Below are 22,829 nucleotides of genomic sequence, written 5' to 3'. Positions count from 1 at the left end.
TAAATATACTCAAGTAAAAGTAAAAGTATGTTGCATAAAAACTACTCATAGAAGTACAATTTATCCCAAAAGTTACTCAAGTAAATGTAACGGAGTAAATGTAGCGCGTTACTACCCACCTCTGCCTACTGCCTTGTGATTGGTCAGACCGTGCCGTGACTGTGATATAGTTTGCATATGTATAAGGGAGCATGGTCTGGGCATGCCAAACCACGCACAAGTCTACAAAGTATTCCAAGTAGATTGCGATGTAACAAAAAAATGTGCTTGGATTTGTGCATGCGAACACTTTAATATGTCAGAATTTTTACTGCTGTACGCCATTTTCTGGATTTGATCGTATGTCCATACAGTACTTAATGGGAAAGCCACGCAACTCTCCGTTCATGAGGCCCAGATCTAAAGACTTTAAATACAGTATTGAGGTTTTATTTTTATTTATCATAACATAAACTTTGAGTGTGGGGTGTGTTTCAATATGCATTCATTTGTTTTTACGTAATTATACATTTTATTCAATTATTTTATTTGTACATTCTGCAATTTGGCGCTCCCTTTCCAGCAAATTTCGCCCAAAAAAGCTGCCTGCTGCTTTTCTCTGTACACAACAAGTCACGTGTGCTGTCCCACAAATATATACACATAGGCCTATAACAAATATGCAACCATACCGTAAGGAGGGGTTGAAGACCCAGCAGCAGCACAGGTTACAACTGAGGATGATAAGCCTTTGATATAATCGGCTAATTTTATCGGTCGATTTGACATTATCGATGTGACCTTATTATTTCTTCTCATAGCTTGATAATTTTCAGCTGCTGTTATTATTGTGCATCCATCCATCCATCCATCTACGGCTTATTCCTTTTCGGATTTGCGGGGGTGGGGGTGCTGGAGCCTATCTCAGCTACTCCCTATTATAATTTTGTTATTATTATTCTTTAGTTGTTCCTTTATGTCCTATTTTAGGTCCTCTCTTTTTCATCATTCGGGCTATATTTAGCTGGTTTGTTGAGTATACAGTGGGGCAAAAATGTATTTAGTCAGCCACCGATTGTGCAAGTTCTCCCACTTAAAATGATGACAGAGGTCTGTAATTTTCATCATATGTACACTTCAACTGTGAGAGACAGAATATGAAAAAAAAATCCAGGAATTCACACGGTAGGAATTTTAAAGAATTTATTTGTAAATTATGGTGGAAAATAAGTATTTGGTCAACCATTCAAAGCTTTCACTGATGGAAGGAGGTTTTGCCCCAAAATCTCACGATACATGTCCCCATTCATTCTTTCCTTAACACGGATCAATCGTCCTGTCCCCTTAGAAGAAAAACAGCCCCAAAGCATGATGTTTCCACCCCCATGCTTCACAGTAGGTATGGTGTTCTTGGGATGCAAATCAGTATTCTTCTTCCCCCAAACACGACACGTTGAGTTTATACCAAAAAGTTCTATTTTGGTTTCATCTGACCACATGACATTCTTCCAATCCTCTGCTGTATCATCCATGTATCCATTTTGGTATAAACTCAACTCGTCGTGTTTGGAGGAAGAAGAATACTGAGTTGCATCCCGAGGACACCATACCTACTGTGAAGCATGGGGGTGGAAACATCATGCTTTGGGGCTGTTTTTCTGCTAAGGCGACAGGACGATTGATCCGTGTTAAGGAAATAATAAATGGGGCCATGTATCGTGAGATTTTGAGCCAAAACCTCCTTCCATCAGTGAGAGCTTTGAATGGTTGACCAAATATTTATTTTCCACCATAATTTATGAATAAATTCTTTAAAATTCCTACAGTGTGAATTCCTGGATTTTTTTTTCACATTCTGTCTCTTTTTTGCCCCACTGTACATGCAGATTATTCACACCATTTATTTTACCTTGGATTGTTACCTGAAAGGTGCGTGTTGTTATTCTGTTATTGATCAACCTAATCCATAAGTCAGGGCAAAGATAAATGAAGAGACGCCGACTGTTGAGCTCGCTGGCAAATTTCACTTCAAAATACTCCCTGACTGGACTTTGAATAAAACTGTTAGCAAGTTGTGAGCAAATTAATGTAGTGCTTTCAAACAACACATCCTACATTCATGTGTGACATGATGGCAAAAAAATGGCATTTGTGTCAAAATATCAGGCTGTATTAAAAAACAAAAAGTTTAATATGCAAGCGAGTAACAACCTGTGATTAATCAAGATTATTCCAAATTGACAAACACACACTATGTCATGAGGGCAGTTCACCTACTTTTTTTTTATTCTTGTTTTCCTACTCCCATCTCCTCTTGTGTCTGTAAGTCTGCTACCCTGTCATTAGTCCCAGGTGTGCTGCCAGTCATCCAAGCCCACCTGTTGCTAATCAACTATCAGACTTAAACCCTGGATCTCCACTCAGCCGGTGCCAGTTCGTCCGCTGCCTGCGGTGGAATCTTGCCCCTAACTCACTTACTCTGCCCTTTGCCCTGAACCCCTTGTAATTCCTGATTTTTGTATTTCCTAAGGTGAAGGACAGACTTTTGACCCGGTTTTCCTGGAGCTGATCTTTCGTTACTATTGATTTATTTTCTCCAGTGATTTTTGGGTACTAAATAATTAAATCATTTGGATTATTTTTCTTTTTTTTAGGCCACAACACACACCCACACACACACACACACACACACACACACACACACACACACACACACACACACACACACACACACACACACACACACACACACACACACACACATTTGAATTAATCATGATTAATCAAAGGTTATTTGCGTGCATGAATAAAAAAATGCTTAAGAAAATACATCAATACACCAATATTTGGATGCAAAAGAAATTTGGTAGTTAGAATGTCATACAGAAACACATTTTTTAAAGGTTTTTACTGAGCTGCAAGTCATTGACTTGCAGTCAAGTAACCCGGAGAACACAATTATCAAATTCGCCGATGACACAACGCTAGGGGGTCCCGTTACAGGGGGGATGAGTCTGCATACAGAGATGAGGTCCTGAAACTATCCGCGTGGTGTTCAGTGAATAATCTGGCACTGAACACCACAAAAACCCTCATATCTGCTTACCTGTCCTGGACCCAAAATACAACTGTGGTCATCCGGAAGGCCCAGCGGAGACTCCACTTCCTGAGGGTGCTGAGGAAGAACAGACTGGAGAGATGGTGACCATCTATCGCTCGGCTGTCGAGAGTCTGCTAACATACTGCATAACAGGGTGGTACGCCAGCTGCACTGAAGCAGACAAACAGCCAATTCAGAGGGTCATAAAGTCAGCACAAAAAATTATCGGCTGCCCCCTGCCCTCCCTGAAGGATTTACATAACTCCCGTTGCCTCAACAAAGCAAAAAGCATCACAAAGGACAGCACACACCCTGGCTTCCACCTGTTCGAACTTGCTACCTTCTGGCAGGCGCTACAGGTGCATCATAGCCAGAAAAAACAGGCTCAGAGACAGCTTATTTCCCAGAACTGTCACCATCTTGAACTCTAACTTATAATAATAATAATTCACCCCATACAATATTCTACCCTAATACCCTACTGTGCAATACTACCCTTCGAGTGCAATACGTCCGACACTTATTGTTATTTATTACTCCGGTACTCTTGTCTTGTTCTGTATATTGTACAGTATTTTGTATTTCAATAGTGTTTTGTATATTGTACAGGATTGCTTATTATTTTTATTGGATAGTAATTTGTTTATTTCAATTATTAGGTTTTCTTTTATACCTCTTGTGTTATTTATTTTTACCTCATATTTGTTCCCACTACCGCACCTTAAGTTGGAGTCCTTAATCTCGTTATATGCAAATATAATGACAATAAAGTCCATTCTATTCTATTCTATTCTATTCTTCTATTCATTGGTTAACTCCAAACTTGGTGACGGTAATTATAGTAAGAATTAGGTGCACATTTTGAAAGTTTTTTGCAATAATATAGCAAACTATGTAAAGATGTACAGTATATTAATTGACAATGTGATAAATATGTCCATAAACAACTTTAAGTAGTGCACCATTTACATCTGCATTTACTTTTCCTCAGTTCAACCAGTTGCTTTGACGGACAAGTTTATTTATTTTTTTGGATGGCAGCTCTTTTTTTGTACAAACTACCTGTAGTTTGTTGTACAGCAGTTGGCGACACGGAAGGCATTTAGCAGCACTAAGTCTTCACAAATAAGTAAGTGTCCTTCATGCGCTGGCCGTCCATTTAGAAAAGGCATTGTTTAAGTTATCTGTGCTGAAAGCAGATAAACTCAGCCAGCATTGTTTGTTGTTCTTGGTTTGCTGCCAATGTGGCATTCATGCATGTTCATGTTTTGTTTAAAGGCCTACTGAAATGAGATTTTCTTATTTAAACGGGGATAGCAGGTCCATTCTATGTGTCATACTTGATTATTTCGCGATATTGCCATATTTTTGCTGAAATGATTTAGTAGAGAACATCGACGATAAAGTTTGCCACTTTTGGTCGCTAATAAAAAAGCCTTGCCTATACCAGAAGTAGCAGACGATGTGCGCGTGACGTCACCGATGTGAGTGCTAACCACATCCTCACATTGTTTATAATGATAGCCTGGAGCAGCAAGAGCTATTCAGACCGAGAAAGCGACGATTTCCCCATTAATTTGAGAGAGGATGAAAGATTTGTGGATAACGAAAGTTAGAGTCCATCCATCCATCCATCATCTTCCGCTTATCCGAGGTCGGGTCGCGGGGGCAACAGCCTAAGCAGGGAAACCCAGACTTCCCTCTCCCCAGCCACTTCGTCTAGCTCTTCCCGGGGGATCCCGAGGCGTTCCCAGGCCAGCCGGGAGACATAGTCTTCCCAACGTGTCCTGGGTCTTCCCCGTGGCCTCCTACCGGTTGGACGTGCCCTAAACACCTCCCTAGGGAGGCGTTCGGGTGGCATCCTGACCAGATGCCCGAACCACCTCATCTGGCTCCTCTCGATGTGGAGGAGCAGCGGCTTTACTTTGAGTTCCTCCCGGATGGCAGAGCTTCTCACCCTATCTCTAAGGGAGAGCCCCGCCACACGGCGGAGGAAACTCATTTCGGCCGCTTGTACCCGTGATCTTATCCTTTCGGTCATGACCCAAAGCTCATGACCATAGGTGAGGATGGGAACGTAGATCGACCGGTAAATTGAGAGCTTTGCCTTCCGGCTCAGCTCCTTCTTCACCACAACGGATCGGTACAACGTCCGCATTACTGAAGACGCCGCACCGATCCGCCTGTCGATCTCACGATCCACTCTTCCCTCACTCGTGAACAAGACTCTTAGGTACTTGAATTCCTCCACTTGGGGCAGGGTCTCCTCCCCAACCCGGAGATGGCACTCCACCCTTTTCCGGGCGAGAACCATGGACTCGGATTTGGAGGTGCTGATTCTCATTCCGGTCGCTTCACACTCGGCTGCGAACCGATCCATCGAGAGCTGAAGATCCCGGTCAGATGAAGCCATCAGGACCACATCATCTGCAAAAAGCAGAGACCTAATCCTGCGGTTACCAAACCGGAACCCCTCAACGCCTTGACTGCGCCTAGAAATTCTGTCCATAAAAGTTATGAACAGAATCGGTGACAAAGGACAGCCTTGGCGGAGTCCAACCCTCACTGGAAATGTGTTCGACTTACTGCCGGCAATGCGAACCAAGCTCTGGCACTGATCGTACAGGGAACGGACCGCCACAATAAGACAGTCCGATACCCCATACTCTCTGAGCACTCCCCACAGGACTTCCCGAGGGACACGGTCGAATGCCTTCTCCAAGTCCACAAAGCACATGTAGACTGGTTGGGCAAACTCCCATGCACCCTCAAGAACCCTGCCGAGAGTATAGAGCTGGTCCACAGTTCCACGACCAGGACGAAAACCACACTGTTCCTCCTGAATCCGAGGTTCGACTATCCGACGTAGCCTCCTCTCCAGTACACCTGAATAAACCTTACCGGGAAGGCTGAGGAGTGTGATCCCACGATAGTTGGAACACACCCTCCGGTCCCCCTTCTTAAAGAGAGGAACCACCACCCCGGTCTGCCAATCCAGAGGTACCGCCCCCGATGTCCACGCGATGCTGCAAAGTCTTGTCAACCAAGACAGCCCCACAGCATCCAGAGCCTTAAGGAACTCCGGGCGGATCTCGTCCACCCCTGGGGCCTTGCCACCGAGGAGCTTTTTAACTACCTCAGCGACCTCAGCCCCAGAAATAGGAGAGTCCACCACAGATTCCCCAGGCACTGCTTCCTCATAGGAAGACGTGTTGGTGGGATTGAGGAGGTCTTCGAAGTATTCCTTCCACCTATCCACAACATCCGCAGTCGAGGTCAGCAGAACACCATCCGCACCATACACGGTGTTGATAGTGCACTGCTTCCCCTTCCTGAGGCGGCGGACGGTGGTCCAGAATCGCTTCGAAGCCGTCCGGAAGTCGTTTTCCATGGCTTCCCCGAACTCTTCCCATGTCCGAGTTTTTGCCTCCGCGACCGCTGAAGCTGCACACCGCTTGGCCTGTCGGTACCTGTCCACTGCCTCCGGAGTCCTATGAGCCAAAAGGACCCGATAGGACGCCTTCTTCAGCTTGACGGCATCCCTCACCGCTGGTGTCCACCAAGGGGTTTTAGGATTGCCGCCCCGACAGGCACCAACTACCTTGCGGCCACAGCTCCGATCTGCCGCCTCGACAATAGAGGTGCGGAACATGGTCCACTCGGACTCAATGTCCAGCACCTCCCTCGTTACATGTTCAAAGTTCTTCCGGAGGTGGGAATTGAAACTTTGTCTGACAGGAGACTCTGCCAGACGTTCCCAGCAGACCCTCACAATGCGTTTGGGCCTCCCAGGTCTGTCCGGCATCCTCCCCCACCATCGCAGCCAACTCACCACCAGGTGGTGATCGGTAGAAAGCTCCGCCCCTCTCTTCACCCGAGTGTCCAAAACATGAGGCCGCAAATCCGATGACACAGCTACAAAGTCGATCATGGAACTGCGGCCTAGGGTATCCTGGTGCCAAGTGCACATATGGACATCCTTATGTTTGAACATGGTGTTTGTTATCGACAAACTGTGACGAGCACAAAAGTCCAATAACAAAACACCACTCGGGTTCAGATCCGGGCGGCCATTCTTCCCAATCACGCCTCTCCAGGTTTCACTGTCGTTGCCAACGTGAGCGTTGAAGTCTCCCAGTAGGACAAGGGAATCACCCGGGGGAGCACTTTCCAGTACTCCCTCGAGTGTTCCCAAAAAGGGTGGGTACTCTGAACTGCTGTTTGGTGCATAAGCACAAACAACAGTCAGGACCCGTCCCCCCACCCGAAGGCGGAGGGAGGCTACCCTTTCGTCCACCGGGTTGAACTCCAACGTACAGGCTTTGAGCCGGGGGGAAACAAGAATTGCCACCCCAGCCCGTCGCCTCTCACTGCCGGCAACGCCAGAGTGGAAGAGGGTCCAATCCCTCTCGAGAGAAGTGGTTCCAGAGCCCTTGCTGTGCGTCGAAGTGAGTCCAACTATATCCAGCCGGAATTTCTCGACTTCGCGCACTAGCTCAGGCTCCTTCCCCCCCAGTGACGTGACGTTCCACGTCCCAAGAGCTAGCTTCTGTAGCCGAGGATCGGACCGCCAAGTGCCCTGCCTTCGGCTGTCGCCCAGCTCACAATGCACCCGACCTCTATGGCCCCTGCTATGGGTGGTGAGCCCATTGGAGGGGTGACCCACGTTGCCTCTTCGGGCTGTGCCCGGCCGGGCCCCATGGGAACAGGCCCGGCCACCAGGCGCTCGCCATCGTGCCCCACCTCTGGGCCTGGCTCCAGAGGGGGGCCCCGGTGACCCGCGTCCGGGCGAGGGAAATCTGGGTCCATGGTTTTTCATCTTCATAAAGGTCTTCGAGCTGCTCTTTGTCTGATCCCTCACCTAGAAGCTGTTTGCCTTGGGAGACCCTACCAGGGGGCTTTATGCCCCCGGACAACATAGCTCCTAGGATCATTGGGACACGCAAACTCCTCTACCACGATAAGGTTGCAGCTCAGAGAGGAGGAAAGTTAGAGTGAAGCACAAAAAAAAAAAAAAAAGATAAAATAAAAATAAAACAAGCGACGTCTCCGGGCGGCAGCAATGTGAGCGTTTCAGATGTAATTAAACACATTTACTAGGATAATTCTGGAAGATCCCTTCTCTGCCTATTGTTTTAATAGTGTTTTAGTGCGATTGTAAAGTCATACCTCAAAGTCGGATGGCTGCCGTGAACGCCAGTGTTTTTGATGAAAGCCATGGAGGAGCAAAGCTCACAGCTGCCTTTTTTGACAGCTGCTGCAGGAGGAGGTCCAGTAATCCACTGATGTCTCCGGTAAGAGCCGACTTAATATCACAATTTTCCCATCCAAAAACTTGCAGGTTGATGTAAAGAAACATGTTCGTTTGACCGCTCTGTGTTAAAGCTTCACAACAAACAAAGAAACACTGGCTGTGTCTCGGTGCTAAAGGCAGCTGCAATACACCGCTTTCCACCAACAGCATTGTTCTTCATAGTCTCCATTATTAATTGAACAAATTGCAAAAGATTCAGCAACACAGATGTCCAAATTACTGTGTAGTTATGCGATGAAAAGAGACGACTTTTAGCCGTAAGTGGTGCTGGGCTAATATGTCCCCTGCAACCAATAACGTCACAAGCACGCGTCATCATACGCGTCATCATTCCGCGACGTTTTGTACAAGAAACTCGGCGGGAAATTTAAAACTGTAATTTAGTAAACTAAACCGGCCGTATTGGCTTGTGTTGAAATGTTAATATTTCATCATTGATATATAAACTATCAGACTCCGTGGTCGGTAGTAGTGGGTTTCAGTAGGCCTTTAAAGGGGAGCTGCAGTTTTTTGGGGAATTTTGCCTGTTATACACAATGCTTATGTACAACAAGAACTTACTAGGAAACAAATGGAGTCAAAAGTCCGCTTACATTGGAGCCTTTGGAAGTTGCTCTATTTGATTGATTGAAACTTGTATTAGTAGATTGCACAGTACAGTACATATTCCGTACAATTGATCACTAAATGGTAACACCCGAATAAGTTTTTCAACTTGTTTAAGTCGGGTTCCACGTTTATCAATTCATGGTATTCTGCCCAGAAAGCCCTTAAAAACATTCAAACACCTCCATGAAGGTTATATATCCATAATGTAAGCAGATATTTAATATAGTAACGGGCACATTTATAAAACAATGTAATATTTCTGTATTTTGCTAATTTTAAGCATAAGCGGCACATTACAATACTGACATTACTGATTATTACTCAATGCAGACTCCATGAGAGCCAACAAACATACTAAAACATCACTTACTGTACAATGTCTGCTGTCGTTAGGATGCTGACTGATAGAATATTGTTATATTCCTGTTTAGATGTAAAATGACAAGAATGACAATTCTTGCAAAGACAAGGGTGGTGGAACCAAGCGTCTTCTTGTGTCGGTCTATTCATTCTGTGTTTGTCGGCTGACAAAGTGTACCAACTTGTCGGAATACATCCTCATCCTTATACTATCAAAGTAAGCGGCATTATTTATGATTTAGAGTAAACTTTCATGATCACCGGGGCAAGGAAACAGCTCACTATACGATGATGTCAACATAGACAAGCTAGTGATCACGGCGCCGTTATAACTAATTTGTCTTCTTTAGCGCTTATAATAACAATATCACTAATCCTTGGTTTATATTCAAGTCATGACATTTAAATGGAGTACTGTTGGCACTTTTTCAATTTTTTTTTATTGGGTTTCATGGGCAGAATTGAGGACCTCCCATTGAGACTGCTGTAGATCTTATTCATGCTTTGCATGGATTAAACTTACTGTGCACTGATGATAATAAAGTTTGCCGCTGCAATACTAACTGATTACTTCAGTTTTATCTTAAGTTCTGTCTGAGTTTCTTCTGAAGGGCGCATGCAGACCACATTGTTTTATCATCACACTGCAGTGTGACGTGATAAGTGCCTGTGCAAACAGCGCCACCTTCCGGCGGTCAAAACAAACACTGTGATAAATCTTCATTTATATATAGTAACCTAATAATTGTTTTTATTAACCACATGTGTCAATATATATAAATATATATATATATATATATATATATATATATATGTGTGTGTGTATGTGTATGTGTTTGTGTGTGTGTGTATTCGTTAGGTCAGGAAAAAACACAGTGGCTATGTCATCCCGACAAGCTTGTTTCACAGGTTTCCCTGCTCTTCAGGGGAGTATGTATATATATATATATATATATATATATATATATATATATATATATATATATATATATATATATATATATATATATATATAATTAAGTGTTTATGTGTTGTTTTTTTTTAACCAGCGGACACCAATTTGTATGGTTTGGTTTATTTGTTTTAGTCATGCTTAAAAAGTTACATAAAGGAACATCACATGGTTACATTTACAGAATTCAACACTTCTTGATAGTAGTCCTGTCGGAAGAAGCAGGGTTTGTTTAATCCTACCCCTTTTCGATAACAAACATTTGCATACTTACGTATATTAAGCATATACAAGGACATGAAAAACAAAACAATTAACATATTTTTCATACGGTGTGTAATGGACCATTAAAATTGTGATGTTATTTGCGGTTATCAAAACATTCTGTCGCGATGATAATTCTGAGCATCATTTCGTGGTCACAAGCATGCGCAGTGGTAAAATATCTTCCACCCATTGACCACCCGACTCCAACATCTTCTTCCATAAATTAGCTTCTCCCATCGTGGAGTCCATCCAAGCCACATCAATTCCATAACTTTTCCCTGCACAGAAAACAACACAACTTATTTATGTGACTGCATTTATGATCAGTGACGTGTGGTGAAATTAGGAACTGATGCCATTTTAGGTTATTTTAAACTTTACATTCAAATGTTGTAATCCTGTGTTTCTAAACCATTTTGTTGGGCCCCCAGCACACCCTAGGGGCCCCCAAAAATATCTGTTTCTCAGCTTTGGTACTGATGGGCTGCAGCGGTTCTTAGTTGCAATACACTTTTCTACCACTTGTGGCGGTAATGGCAATATCAAACAAACAGAAGAAGTCTGGAACTAAAGTTAAAGTTAAAGTTAAAGTACCAATGATTGTCACACACACTAGGCGTTGTGAAATTAGCCTCTGCATTTGACCCATCACCCTTGATCACACCCTGGGAGGTGAGGGGAGCAGAGAGCAGCAGCGGTGGCCACGCCTGAGAATCATTTTGGGGATTTAACCCCCTATTTCAACCATAAAGAAGTTTAAGTGCAACAAATATGGCTTAAGTGGTGAAGCTGTACTTTCATTTGCAGTTTTATTTGATTAAAGGTTTATTCAAGAAACATGTGTTATTTTTTTATTGTTATTAGTTTAGTGAGAACATATTTATTTTAGAACTGCGTAATTGTATCTACATTTATTTTGTATTTGTTTATGAATCCCTTCACTTGCAATATATTTGATTATACTTATTTTTGTAATTACCGTATTTCCTTGAATTGCCGCGGGGCATATAGTATGCGCCTGCCTTGAATTACTGCAGGGTCAAACTCGCTTGAAGTGAATTATATTTATATAGCGGTTTTTCTCTAGTGACTCAAATCGCTTTACATAGTGAAACCCAATATCTAATTTTTACTTTTAAACCAGTGTGGGTGGCACTGGGAGCAGGTGGGTAAAGTGTCTTGCCCAAGGACACAACAGCAGTGACTAGGATGGCGGAAGCGGGGATTGAACCTGCAACCCTCAAGTTGCTGGCACGGCCGCTCTACCAACCGAGCTATACCGCCCCCAAAAATAATTAGCACATGCTTAGTATTACCGCCTGGTCAAACTCGTGACGTCACGAGTGACACTTCCCCTGTCGTCATTTTCAAAATGGAGGAGGCTGATTTCAATACCGGTAATTTGAAATCGCATAAAGGGAAGAAGATTAAGAGCTATTCAGTAGGATTTAAGGTCCAAGCTTACATCACACTCAATTTTTACTGCATGCCTTTGGTAAGCGCAGGAGTGAGAAGAGGTTTTAAATGAATTACCGCACCCGCGATAATTCAAGGAAATACGGTAACCCTAATTAAGCCTTGATAATAATCTTTGTTATCAACAAATGGTTTTGTATCATTTGATAAGGTTGTAAACTGTAAGTCGGTTAGATATAATTATTGAATATTATTAAAATCAAGAGTAAGCCGGTGTTAACATTTGAGTGGGCACCGGGCCTCTCTGCATTGGAAAAGTCAAAAAGATTAAAAACTCCTCGAGTCAGTGTTAATATAGGTCGCATATTAAGGGAATAATTCACATGTATGATAATGTTATCAAACATGTTTTACTCCCATTCATTTACTTTTATAAAGTTCAAAAAGATTTTACCTTTATACCAGCATTTCTATCTACTGTAAAGTACATGTACCTATCTTTCTCCAGGAACACTTACTTTCTTGTAAAAGTATGTATGAGGAAATGTTCTGTATTTGGACTTATTTTAATTTTAGTTAATGACCCCTAATGTAGATGTCAAGTTGTATCTGACGAGCAAATCTACTGCTGCTTGCTGTCTGAATAGATGCTGTCAGGTTAATCATTATTTATCTTAAAGAAAATTTCCCTGGTAAATGTACGGAGTGTGTTTCATTATACTGTACATCCATTTGTATTTTTTTAAATTATATATATAGTCTTTCATTTGTAGATCCTGCAATTTGGTGCCCCATCCAACAGATGGCGCCTCAGTCCAGTCCCATTTCCTGTCAGCAATGCTGGCCCTGAGTTTTACTTATAAGTGTGCCAGATTGCCACTGAATGTAGAAATAATTTAACTGCACAAATATTGATACCCCTTTGACGACTAAACTCTATACGAAATAACATATTAAAGATGCATGATACCACGGTGACTGCAATGAAGCATTCTGTGAAATGCCTTCTCACCAAACTTGCCAATTCTGTCTGTGTGCCAGGGGCATCAGTAGACCTAATACTGTACTGGGGCACACCTGGGGCACAAATAATTGATGTGAGCGTGCAAAGCGCGCAAGCAAAAACATTTTTTAGCACTTATTTATCATAAAAAATACATAAATAGTGCTTTAAACTATGAAATCATATCAGATTATGTTGTATGGATCTTTGATTAACCACCTGAAATTAACTAATGCATTTGACCTACTTGTGCACTTTTTTACTCCAGACTTCTAAACTGCTACTGGTAAAAGCAAAAAGGAAGAGAAATTAATCTTTTTGAAATATATATTGCAGTAATCATCTGCAAATTTAACATCTACAAAAGTAAAACCAAAACTAAAGCACCCCTACATCTCTGGGTTCTTTTATATTATTTAATTTCCATTTATGGCAATGTGGCTAATCTTATTTCAGATACACACAACTATAAAATATACACAAAACAATAAAGCCACAGTAGTAGAATAAATGAACAACTGTTGTGTGTCTGTTCAGGGAATCATTTTCTGAGAAGTAAACTGTAACGTCTCATTTTCATTTTTGCAAAGTGGTCAATCACTCTGGACAGACATGGAAATATTACAGTAACTGTTATACAGTTGACCAGTGGTTCCCAATTGCTGGGTCGTGACATAAAAGTGGATTGTGTGTCATTTTCAGTGAGTCGCAGTCAGATGTGTGCATGAAAAAAAAAAGTTTAGGGAGAAAAAAATCAAATTGTGGCAACAAAACCAGATATTTTTAGCCATTTTTCTAGTGACTATTAGTGAGTATTTTAGCAAAAGACAAACCGACTAACAAGTTGGAGGAGGACTCAGGACAGACATGGAAATATATTTAAAAAAACCTAAATGGGGCAACAAAACCCGTTATTTTCAGCCATCTTTCTGAAAACAAATACAGAAATGTTACTATTTTTCTGGAAACAAAACCAGATGCTTCAGCTGTAGCCATTTTTCTGGTGACAAAACAAGAGTATTTTAGTCAAAGTCACACCGATTAACAAGACAAGTCTACTCTGCTATTTTTCTGTGAAATAAACTTGAATGATTTAAAAATTTGGCTCACGACTTGATGACATGGAAAAATGTTTTTCTTCCTGAAGATAAACCATTTGAGAAGCACTCAACTCACACATGCTTACTCCAAATCATCATTGATGCAGAACCAGCAGACAATAACCAACATTATGTTTCATGTTCATTGGAAATTCCCCCGACAGCTCGTACAGCAAATGAATATGTTTGTCTTGATACAAGGAATAATGTTAGCCAACTTAGCATCAACTTAAGACAATGATGTTGCCTAGCTAGTTAGGACTTACATCTCTCATTCCTGCTGCTTCTTCTCTGCTGCGGGCGAATAACTTTCTTAAATCCATCTAGGAGTTACAGTTTGAGTCAAATCAAAATCAAAATAATGTAATGAACAAATTGTGGTTGGCTAACGTTACCTTCGTCACGCAGTGATTCTCATCCTCTCTCTCTCTCTCTCTCTCTCTCTCTCTCTCAAGAAGTCTTGATCCACACGTGAATAAATTACCATATTAATTAGCCATGTGCTCATTGTTTTGTGGAGTGAATACAGTAGCAGTCAATTACCATACTAAGTAGTATGTGCGCTGTTGTCTATGTTATGTAGACTTAAGACTCTGAAGCGTTTTTTTTTATTGGTGAAATTTTTACTGGGGCACTGCAGATCAACACTGGGGCACGTGCCCCAGTGAAATCTGTCTCGCGACGCCCCTGCTGTGTGCACATTAGTTAGCTTTTTGCCAAGATTTTATAAAGATACAAAGAGACGGTCGATCAACAATGAAACTAAATGTGCAACCACTCAAAATCAGCACCTTCCATCCATTCATCTTTTACCGCATGTTCCCTTTGTGGTCGCTTGGGGGCGCTGGTGCCTATCTCAGCTACAATTGGGCGGAAGGCAGTTTACACCCTGGACAGGTCGCAGGGCCAACACAGATAGACAGACAACATTCACACACTAGGGCCAATTTAGTGTTGCCTTTGGAAGTGGCATGCAGGAAGCTGGAGTACCCGGAGGGAACCCACGCAGTCACGGGGAGCAGTGGTCCCCAACCACTCGCAGAAGAATATTTGATTAATTTTGTAAATTTTTTTTAATTTATTTGTTTTCAATTTTTTTTAATTAAATCAACATACAAACACACAAGATACACTTACAATGAGTGCACCAACCCCAAAAACCTCCCTTTTTGATGCCAAAAAAAAAAAGGGAAAAAAATCGCAGCTACAAAAAGGTTGGGGACCACTGACGGGGAGGACATGCAAACTCCACACAGAAATCAGCACCTATTGCTTTTAAATCTTTAGAACTTTTACGTCTTCAAAGAATCAACAAACAAAAAAAAACTCCTGGCGTTTAACACAAACTGAGTTGGACATTTTTAAGTTTTTATTATTGTTTTCAATGGATATTCCTTATTTTATTTCCATTTTATTGATTGGTTCGTTTTTCTGTGTAAAAAAAAAAGTAGTGTTCTGAACTTTTTGGCGGATTTTTATTTCTTTTAGCTTTATTTTTTTTTAATTTGTACAGTACTTTGGGGTAAAATTTTAAAAATTGTGCGATACAATTATTTGATTCCAAATTACCATTCCAGTTCTTCGCTTCGATTGCCTTTCGAAACGATTCTCGATTCTAATTCTTTTAGGAGGCAGGGTAAAAAAAGTACTACTCTCGTGGGACATTTGCAAGCAATATATAAATATAAATCATTTGAACTAGAATATAAACATTATGAAATTTATTTCCACAGGAGTACACTCTCACAAAAGTTTCACTTTATTTGTGAAAATCTGCTTAAAAAACATTTAGACGTATCCTGTTCTTTATGTGTTAGAGCTAGAGATGTTCTGATCAGGGTTTCATAGTGTAGATTCTGATAACCTATAAATGAAAATAGACCTGATAACGAATTTACATTTTTTTATTAAATTAATTTCCATGAATTTATTAACGTGGACCTCAATTTAAACAAATTAAAAAACTTATTGGGGTGTTACCATTTAGTGGTCAATTGTACGGAATATGTACTGTACTGTGCAATCTACTAATAAAAGTTTCAATCAATCAATCAGTGATTAATTCTTCATCTAAAGTCTAAAGTCCTCATCACAGTGAGAGCTGACATTGTACAGTAAGCAATCGTTTTATGAATTATTGGAAGTTTGTGTTTTTGATTAGCACTTAACCTTAGTGCTACATGATGATTAGTGTTTCAATATAGCTAGATCTGTTAAGCACACAGCTTCTAAAACTTTTAGCTTGATCACTCTCCTTATAATCCGGCAAAACTATCAGGTTCTGGATCGTCATTTTTCAACAAGGTAATTGTTGTTGGCCCCCAGAAAGTCTGCATGATTAGCATTGTTGTTGGTGAGGAAGAGATCTGTGATTCCCACCTCTACGTCACAGACCACAAGACTGGACTCATTATTTCTTAAAATGGCTCTGGAATCTTTGTGAAATTTCTACTATTTTGATCATATCTATTTACTCGCAAACTTTGTGAGTCTTTTGGTGTCATAGATGCGATTTATCAGTTTATAGCTTCAATATAGAGACAACTTGCTTTTCCACTCTACTGGTACTTTAATTCCGATGAGGAAGAATGATGGGAAGAACAAACCGCAATGTAGGCCAATGTTCCTCCTAATTTTTCAAGTGTCATACTCCCTGACCATTCCTTGGACCACATGTGAGCAGCATCAGACGTGCACACCAGCAGCACAGCTGCCCCCTACTTGACATCATAACAGGATAAATGTAATAATATAATAAAAAGCACATTTCATTTAGTTTTTCGCCGCAGACCACTCTATGATGTAAACATAGGCACACAGGAAGTGATCACGTCGCCGCTTTAAATAGTTAATCTGTGTTAGCGCTTACAATAAAAATATCATAATACTTGATTAATTTTCAAGTCCCGAAATGTAAATGGAGTACTGGTGGCGCTTTTTGAATGGTTATTTATTGTATTTTATGGGCGAAATAGTGGACTTCCCATGGGCTCCACTGTAAACAGACTTTTATTTATGTTCATCTAATATTTAGAATGCATTGAAAACAATCCATCCGTCATCATGTCTTTAATAATGATTGTAAACAATAGACAAAACTCCCAAAAAAGAGCAGTTCCCCTATAAAACACTGGTCATCAACCTTTTCGAGCTCAAGATCCCTGGTCTTAGCCAAACACCAAAAGCAAGATTTACCCCAGCATCAACTCTCTCTCTCTCTCTCTCTCTCTCTCTCTCTCTCTCTCTCTCTCTCTCTCTCTCTCTCTCTCTCTCTCTCTCTCTCTCTCTCTCTCTCTATATATATATACATACATACACACACACATATATATATATATATGTACACACATACAGTATATATATACCTATATAAACATATATATACCTATATATACATAGGTGTGTATATATATATATATATATCAATCAATCAATGTTCATTTATATAGCCCTAAATCACTAGTGTCTCAAAGGGCTGCACAAACCACAACATATATATATATATATATATATATATATATATATATATATATATATATATGTACTGTATATTCCTATGTATATATTACTATTATTAAACATTTTAATATTTAAAAAAAAGACAAAGCTTTGTGGTTTTCATTGTGCTTCTTCAGGTTTTCTCAATTTTTGCAGTTTTCTTTTTTTTTGTAATGTGCCTGGCCAATGACAAACGAGTCACGAGCCACAGATGACCTCTGTGCTGCACTTTGAGCACCCCTGCTGTAGAAGTTAACTGTTTCGGGCCACTGTAGTCTTAGTACTGTAGTATATTTGTTAATCCTATTGTCACATACAAGACCCAAGTGATTTTATGTCAGCGCCGGAAGTAGTAAAATCAGCTGTTCACCTGGCATTTTTTTTCCCTTTGTGATAAAGAGGGGATTAAGGGGAAAGTGTCAAGATCCATGGTCCAGATCATATTTTGTGTTTTCTGTTTTGTTTTGGACTCCTTCAGTTCCTGTTTGTGCACCTCCTGAGATCGTTTCCATGGCTACTTATGATTTTCACCTGCCTCTGGTTTTCAGGACGCTCACCTGTTTGTAATCAGAGACATTATTTAAGCTTGCACTTGCTGGTCACTTGTCCTGGCTTCTTTGATTGGTTCACGCTATTAATATGAAAGTTTTGCTTGCCTCCGAGCACATGCTAAGTCTAGCTTCAAGTGCTATCGGTGCCTTGTTCCGTCGGTTGTCTTCTGTTTTGTACCTCTTTGATTCTTTTTTCAAGATTAAATCATGTTCCTACCTGCAATTCCTGTCCGGCGTCGTCCGTTTGCATCCCAGGAAAATGAACCTCGCAGCAAGCTGCATAAACCCCGCCGTAGCAGAAAGTCCTTTTTTAGCTGCCACCTTGTTTATCACATATTACTGCATTTGCATATACCGTATTTCCTTGAATTGCCGCAGGGCATATAGTATGCCTGCCTTGAATTACTGCCGGGTCAAACTCGTTTCCCAAAATAATTAGCGCGCTTAGTATTACCGCCAGGTCAAATTCGGGACGTCACGAGTGACACTTCCCCTGTCATCATTTTCAAAACTGAGGAGGCTGATTTCAATACCGGTAATTTGAAATCTCATAAAGGGAAGAAGATTAAGAGCTATTCAGTAGGATATAAGGTCAAAGCTTACATCACACTCAAATTTTTACTGCATACCTTTGGTAAGTGCCGGAGTGAGAAGAGGTTTTAAAATAATTTGCGCATGCTTACTTTTACTGCATGCCTTTGGTAAGCGCAGGAGTGAGAAGACGTTTTAAATTAATTAGCGCCCCGGCAGCAATTCAAGGAAATACGGTATCAATGTTTACTTTTGTAAATAATAGGGCTGTAACTAACAATTATTTTAATAGTCGATTAGTCAATAATTAACTTAACGATTAGTCGAATAATAAAGTGCATACATACTTAATAGCTCTATTTTTTCGTGGACTTTTAAGGTTATTTTAGTGATGTGTTTACTAACAACAAAGATCACTAATCATTAATCATAAATATTTATTTTTTGGCAACACTAAATTGGCCAGCCCTGCGATGAAGTGGCAACTTGTCCAGGGTGTACATTGCCTTCCGCCCGAATGCAGCTGAGATAGATTCCAGCACCACTTGCAACCCCAAAAGGGACAGGCGGTAGGGAATGGATGGATGGATTTATTTTTACTGTAACTGCTGCTCATTCGGTTGTGACAAAAACAAAAATGACTTTTAAAATGTTGTCCATTTTAAAAGAAAGTAAAGGCACATTGTTAAAAAAAACAATTAACCACGTTTATGTATAAATAAATAAAAAAACGGTTAAAATAGCAGCATTGAAAAGAAACAAAATACAGAGTGGCGGTGCTGACCTATTTCCGCCCGGGAAAGCACGAGTGATGAAGTCAGGACTATAAATAATTCTCGGCGACAAATTTTATTTAGTCGATATTGTCAACATTTGTAATCGTTGTAGCCAAAGTATATAATTCAACATAAAATGTATACTTTGGAGCACTGTTCACCGACACTAACTAGCAGAGGTGGGACCAAGTCATTATTTTGCAAGTCACAAGTAAGTCTCAAGTCTTTGCCCTCAAGTCTCGAGTCAAGTCTCGAGTCAAGACAAGCAGGTCCAAGTCAAGTCCAAAGTCAATACTGGAAAGTCTCAAGTCAAGTCCCAAGTCCTGCATTTTGGGTTTCGAGTCAATTCAAGTCTTTTTAACCACAGACTAATATATGTACACAGATTGTGTATTCTTTTAAAACGCTGTATGTATTTATTATAAAAAAAAATTGTGCTGACATTGCACTTCATAATAGCACTATCAACCTGTTATTCTAAACATTTAACTCATTCCTTTACAGTATAAACATTTGAAAAAACAAGTGCAACTGTACTTATTTGCACAAAAGTGTTAACATTGTATTTCCATGGAATATTCCATTGTAACTAGTTTATCAGCAGATTGTATCATGTTGTTACCTTATCTCATTGATCTCATCTCATACTGTATGTGTTTATGTCTGCGTACACATGAAAAACATAACAAATACATGAACATAACAATGAACAGTGCTGTACTTGTTAGATGTCAGGGCTCTATGGAATATGTACACATATTCTTAATATAGTATACATTTTAACTGACCTTTATTTGACTATGTTTGTCTTTTTGTAGGTGGCTAAAATACGCGGTGCTGCTGACCGCCGTCTAACGTTACGTTACTGGGTGTGATACATTCACTAACATACCGTTATGTGCAGGTACCTCATGCAACCCTGCTTAAAAAAAAAATCACTTGACAAAAAGTATGAATAAGGTAGCGAACAGCAGTGGACGCAACAGATTGCCGTGTTTGCATTGACGTTATAACCATAGACATCTTATAAGTAGACGCAGAATTGGCTGCTGTGACGCAAGCGATTTGGCCGCCATCTTGAAGTGGTGATGAGGAGCCAGTAAGCAGCCTAAACTGACAGTTGACAGGTAGAAAACAAAGATGCTGGGCTGGTATTCAGCGTTTTCCTGCTCAATTGAACAGACTGTTGAAAATAGGAATTGGAGGATTACTTTTCACAAGTAAGAATTTACATTAACATACTATTGGTTGTATTTTGTGAAAAGAATATTACCACAGAGTTAAGCAGGAGCAAAGAACTACAATATTTGTATGTGAAAATCACAAAGAAATCTTCTGGGGGAGGATGACCCCCTTACAGCTATTTGGTTTACAAACTTTCAGGCCCACCTAAAACAAAATTCACCAGCCACCTTTGATTATGATGCATTCTCATTTCATTGTAACCACAGATAAGTCTTCAAGTAACAATATTCAAATACTAACTTTGTTGAGTAAGACAGAATTTGGTTTTATTCTGAATCCAGTGACTAAACATTTCTTCACAAAAAAGAAATCTTTAACATCAATATTTATGGAACATGTCCACAAAAAAATCTAGCTGTCAACATTGAATATTGCATTGTTGCATTTCTTTTCACAGTTTATGAATTTACATTCATATTTTGTTGAAGTATTTTTCAATACATTTTTAAAGGACTTTGAATTGTTGCTATTTTTAGAATATTTAAAAAAATATCATGTACCCCTTGAGATACCTTCAAGTACCCCCATTTGAAAACCTCTGGTCTATAGGTCCGTAAGATATATAGATATCTAATGTATTCATACATTGTTTATGTAGGATATACACATGTAATTATAACCTAATCATATTGTTTCTTCAACTTCAAAATAGCTGACAGTTTTTTTCCCCTTCTCTGGGATTATATTCCCAGTTTTAATCTCAGACGTCTGGTCACTTATAGTATATCAGAATACTCTATTACTGTTAAGCAAATTATGAACACGCCAAGACATGTGTCCTTTATCATAGTTACACGTATGACAAAAAAGCGCATGAATATAAGTGGTATTCAGTGAGTTAATATGAATTAAATGCGCTGACAGTTCACTGCTCCTGCCAAATGAATTGCACTGAGTGGAGTGGATCACCACTTCAAGATGGCGGCCCCGCGTCTCGTCAGCGGCAGTAGGCAATAGCGCTCGATGCTGCGTCTACTTATAAGATGTCTATGGTTATAACGTTAGCAGTGAGTTTACAGCCTCACTGATTTAACTACACAGCAAATAAAAGTCACGTTACTCAGCCAATAAACGTTAGCTTACATTCAAAACGTACCCTTCTTTGTGCAACTTCAAATGTCGAACGAAATTGGAAGTTGTTGCGTCTCCGTCTGTAATCTTCCAACCGCATGTTTTGCATACGGCAATTCCTGTTTTGTTGACCAAGTCGTAGTTTTAATACCCGAACGAAACACTTTATGGCATAATATTCTTCACTTATTCTTCTTTTGTTTGAAAGCTCTTCTTTGTTGGTTTTCCTGCAATTTGATTGGGTGAATGTTGTGTGACGAAAATAACGTGGATGTAATTTGATTGGCTGTAATTTGATTGGCTGTTGTACTGACAGGTAGCGCACACGCTGTCATCGCACACATGTTGACAAACACGCGTACACAATGGAAGATACGGAGCGCTCCTGAATAACTTTTTAATCGTTGGGTTTTGGGGAAAGTAGCAAGTCATGTCAAGTCAAAAGGCTCAAGTCCAAGTCAAATCACAAGTCATTGATGTTGAAGTCTAAGTCGAGTTGCAAGTCTTTTTACATTTTGTCAAGTCGAGTCTAAAGTCATCAAATTCATGACTCGAGTCTGACTCGAGTCCAAGTCATGTGACTCGAGTCCACACCTCTGCTAACTAGTATTTGGCTTGTTAGCTTCCTGTTTCAGTTGAGCGATAATGATAATGGCGGTGAGCTCCGTGACCGATAAACGGGCATCGGCCCGACAGTGGTGTGTTCCAACGGACTGCTCGCCTCTACGGAACCTTACAGTTTGTGAAAGACGTGGCAGAACTTCCAGCAGAGCATTGCATTGCTGTAGAGAGAAAGGTTGACTGGGGCGGCATAGCTCGGTTGGTAGAGTGGCCGTGTCAGCAACTTGAGGGTTGCAGGTTCGATTCCTGCTTGTGCCATCCTAGTTACTGCCGTTGTGTCCTTGGGCAAGACACTTTACCCACCTGCTCCCAGTGCCACCCACACTGGTTTAAATGTAACTTAGATATTGGGTGTCACTATGTAAAGCACTTTGAGTCACTTGAGAAAAAGCGCTATATAAATATAATTCACTTCACTTCACTTCACTGCTGCCCA

At 40.6% G+C, this 22,829-nt stretch overlaps 2 protein-coding genes across 7 annotated transcripts in view; both read right to left on the bottom strand.

Moving 5' to 3' along the window:
- The window catches only part of LOC133551373 (HMG box transcription factor BBX), a 91,915-nt gene extending 89,577 nt beyond the window's left edge, over positions 1 to 2,338 (bottom strand). Inside the window, exon 1 of the mRNA XM_061898022.1 lies at positions 2,257 to 2,338. The gene's annotated coding sequence lies outside the window, so the exon portion shown is untranslated. The remainder of the gene's footprint in view (positions 1 to 2,256) is intronic.
- Positions 2,339 to 10,421: 8,083 nt separating this feature from the next.
- Positions 10,422 to 22,829, bottom strand: part of sytl2a (synaptotagmin-like 2a) — a 119,949-nt gene continuing 107,541 nt past the window's right edge. For 4 of the 6 annotated variants that reach the window (XM_061898012.1, XM_061898013.1, XM_061898016.1 and 1 more), the window contains 2 exons: positions 18,367 to 18,425; positions 10,422 to 10,859 (listed from right to left, as the gene is read on the bottom strand). In XM_061898012.1, the coding sequence (XP_061753996.1) occupies positions 10,734 to 10,859; positions 18,367 to 18,425 (185 nt within the window). In that variant the 3' untranslated portion in view covers positions 10,422 to 10,733. The remainder of the gene's footprint in view (positions 10,860 to 18,366; positions 18,426 to 22,829) is intronic. The other 2 variants (XM_061898014.1, XM_061898017.1) reach the window with 1 other exon arrangement.

This window comes from Nerophis ophidion, linkage group LG04 (genome assembly GCF_033978795.1).
Source record: "Nerophis ophidion isolate RoL-2023_Sa linkage group LG04, RoL_Noph_v1.0, whole genome shotgun sequence".
In the NCBI taxonomy this organism is placed as follows: Eukaryota; Metazoa; Chordata; class Actinopteri; order Syngnathiformes; family Syngnathidae; genus Nerophis; species Nerophis ophidion.
This window is presented reverse-complemented; position numbering and strand designations above follow the sequence as displayed.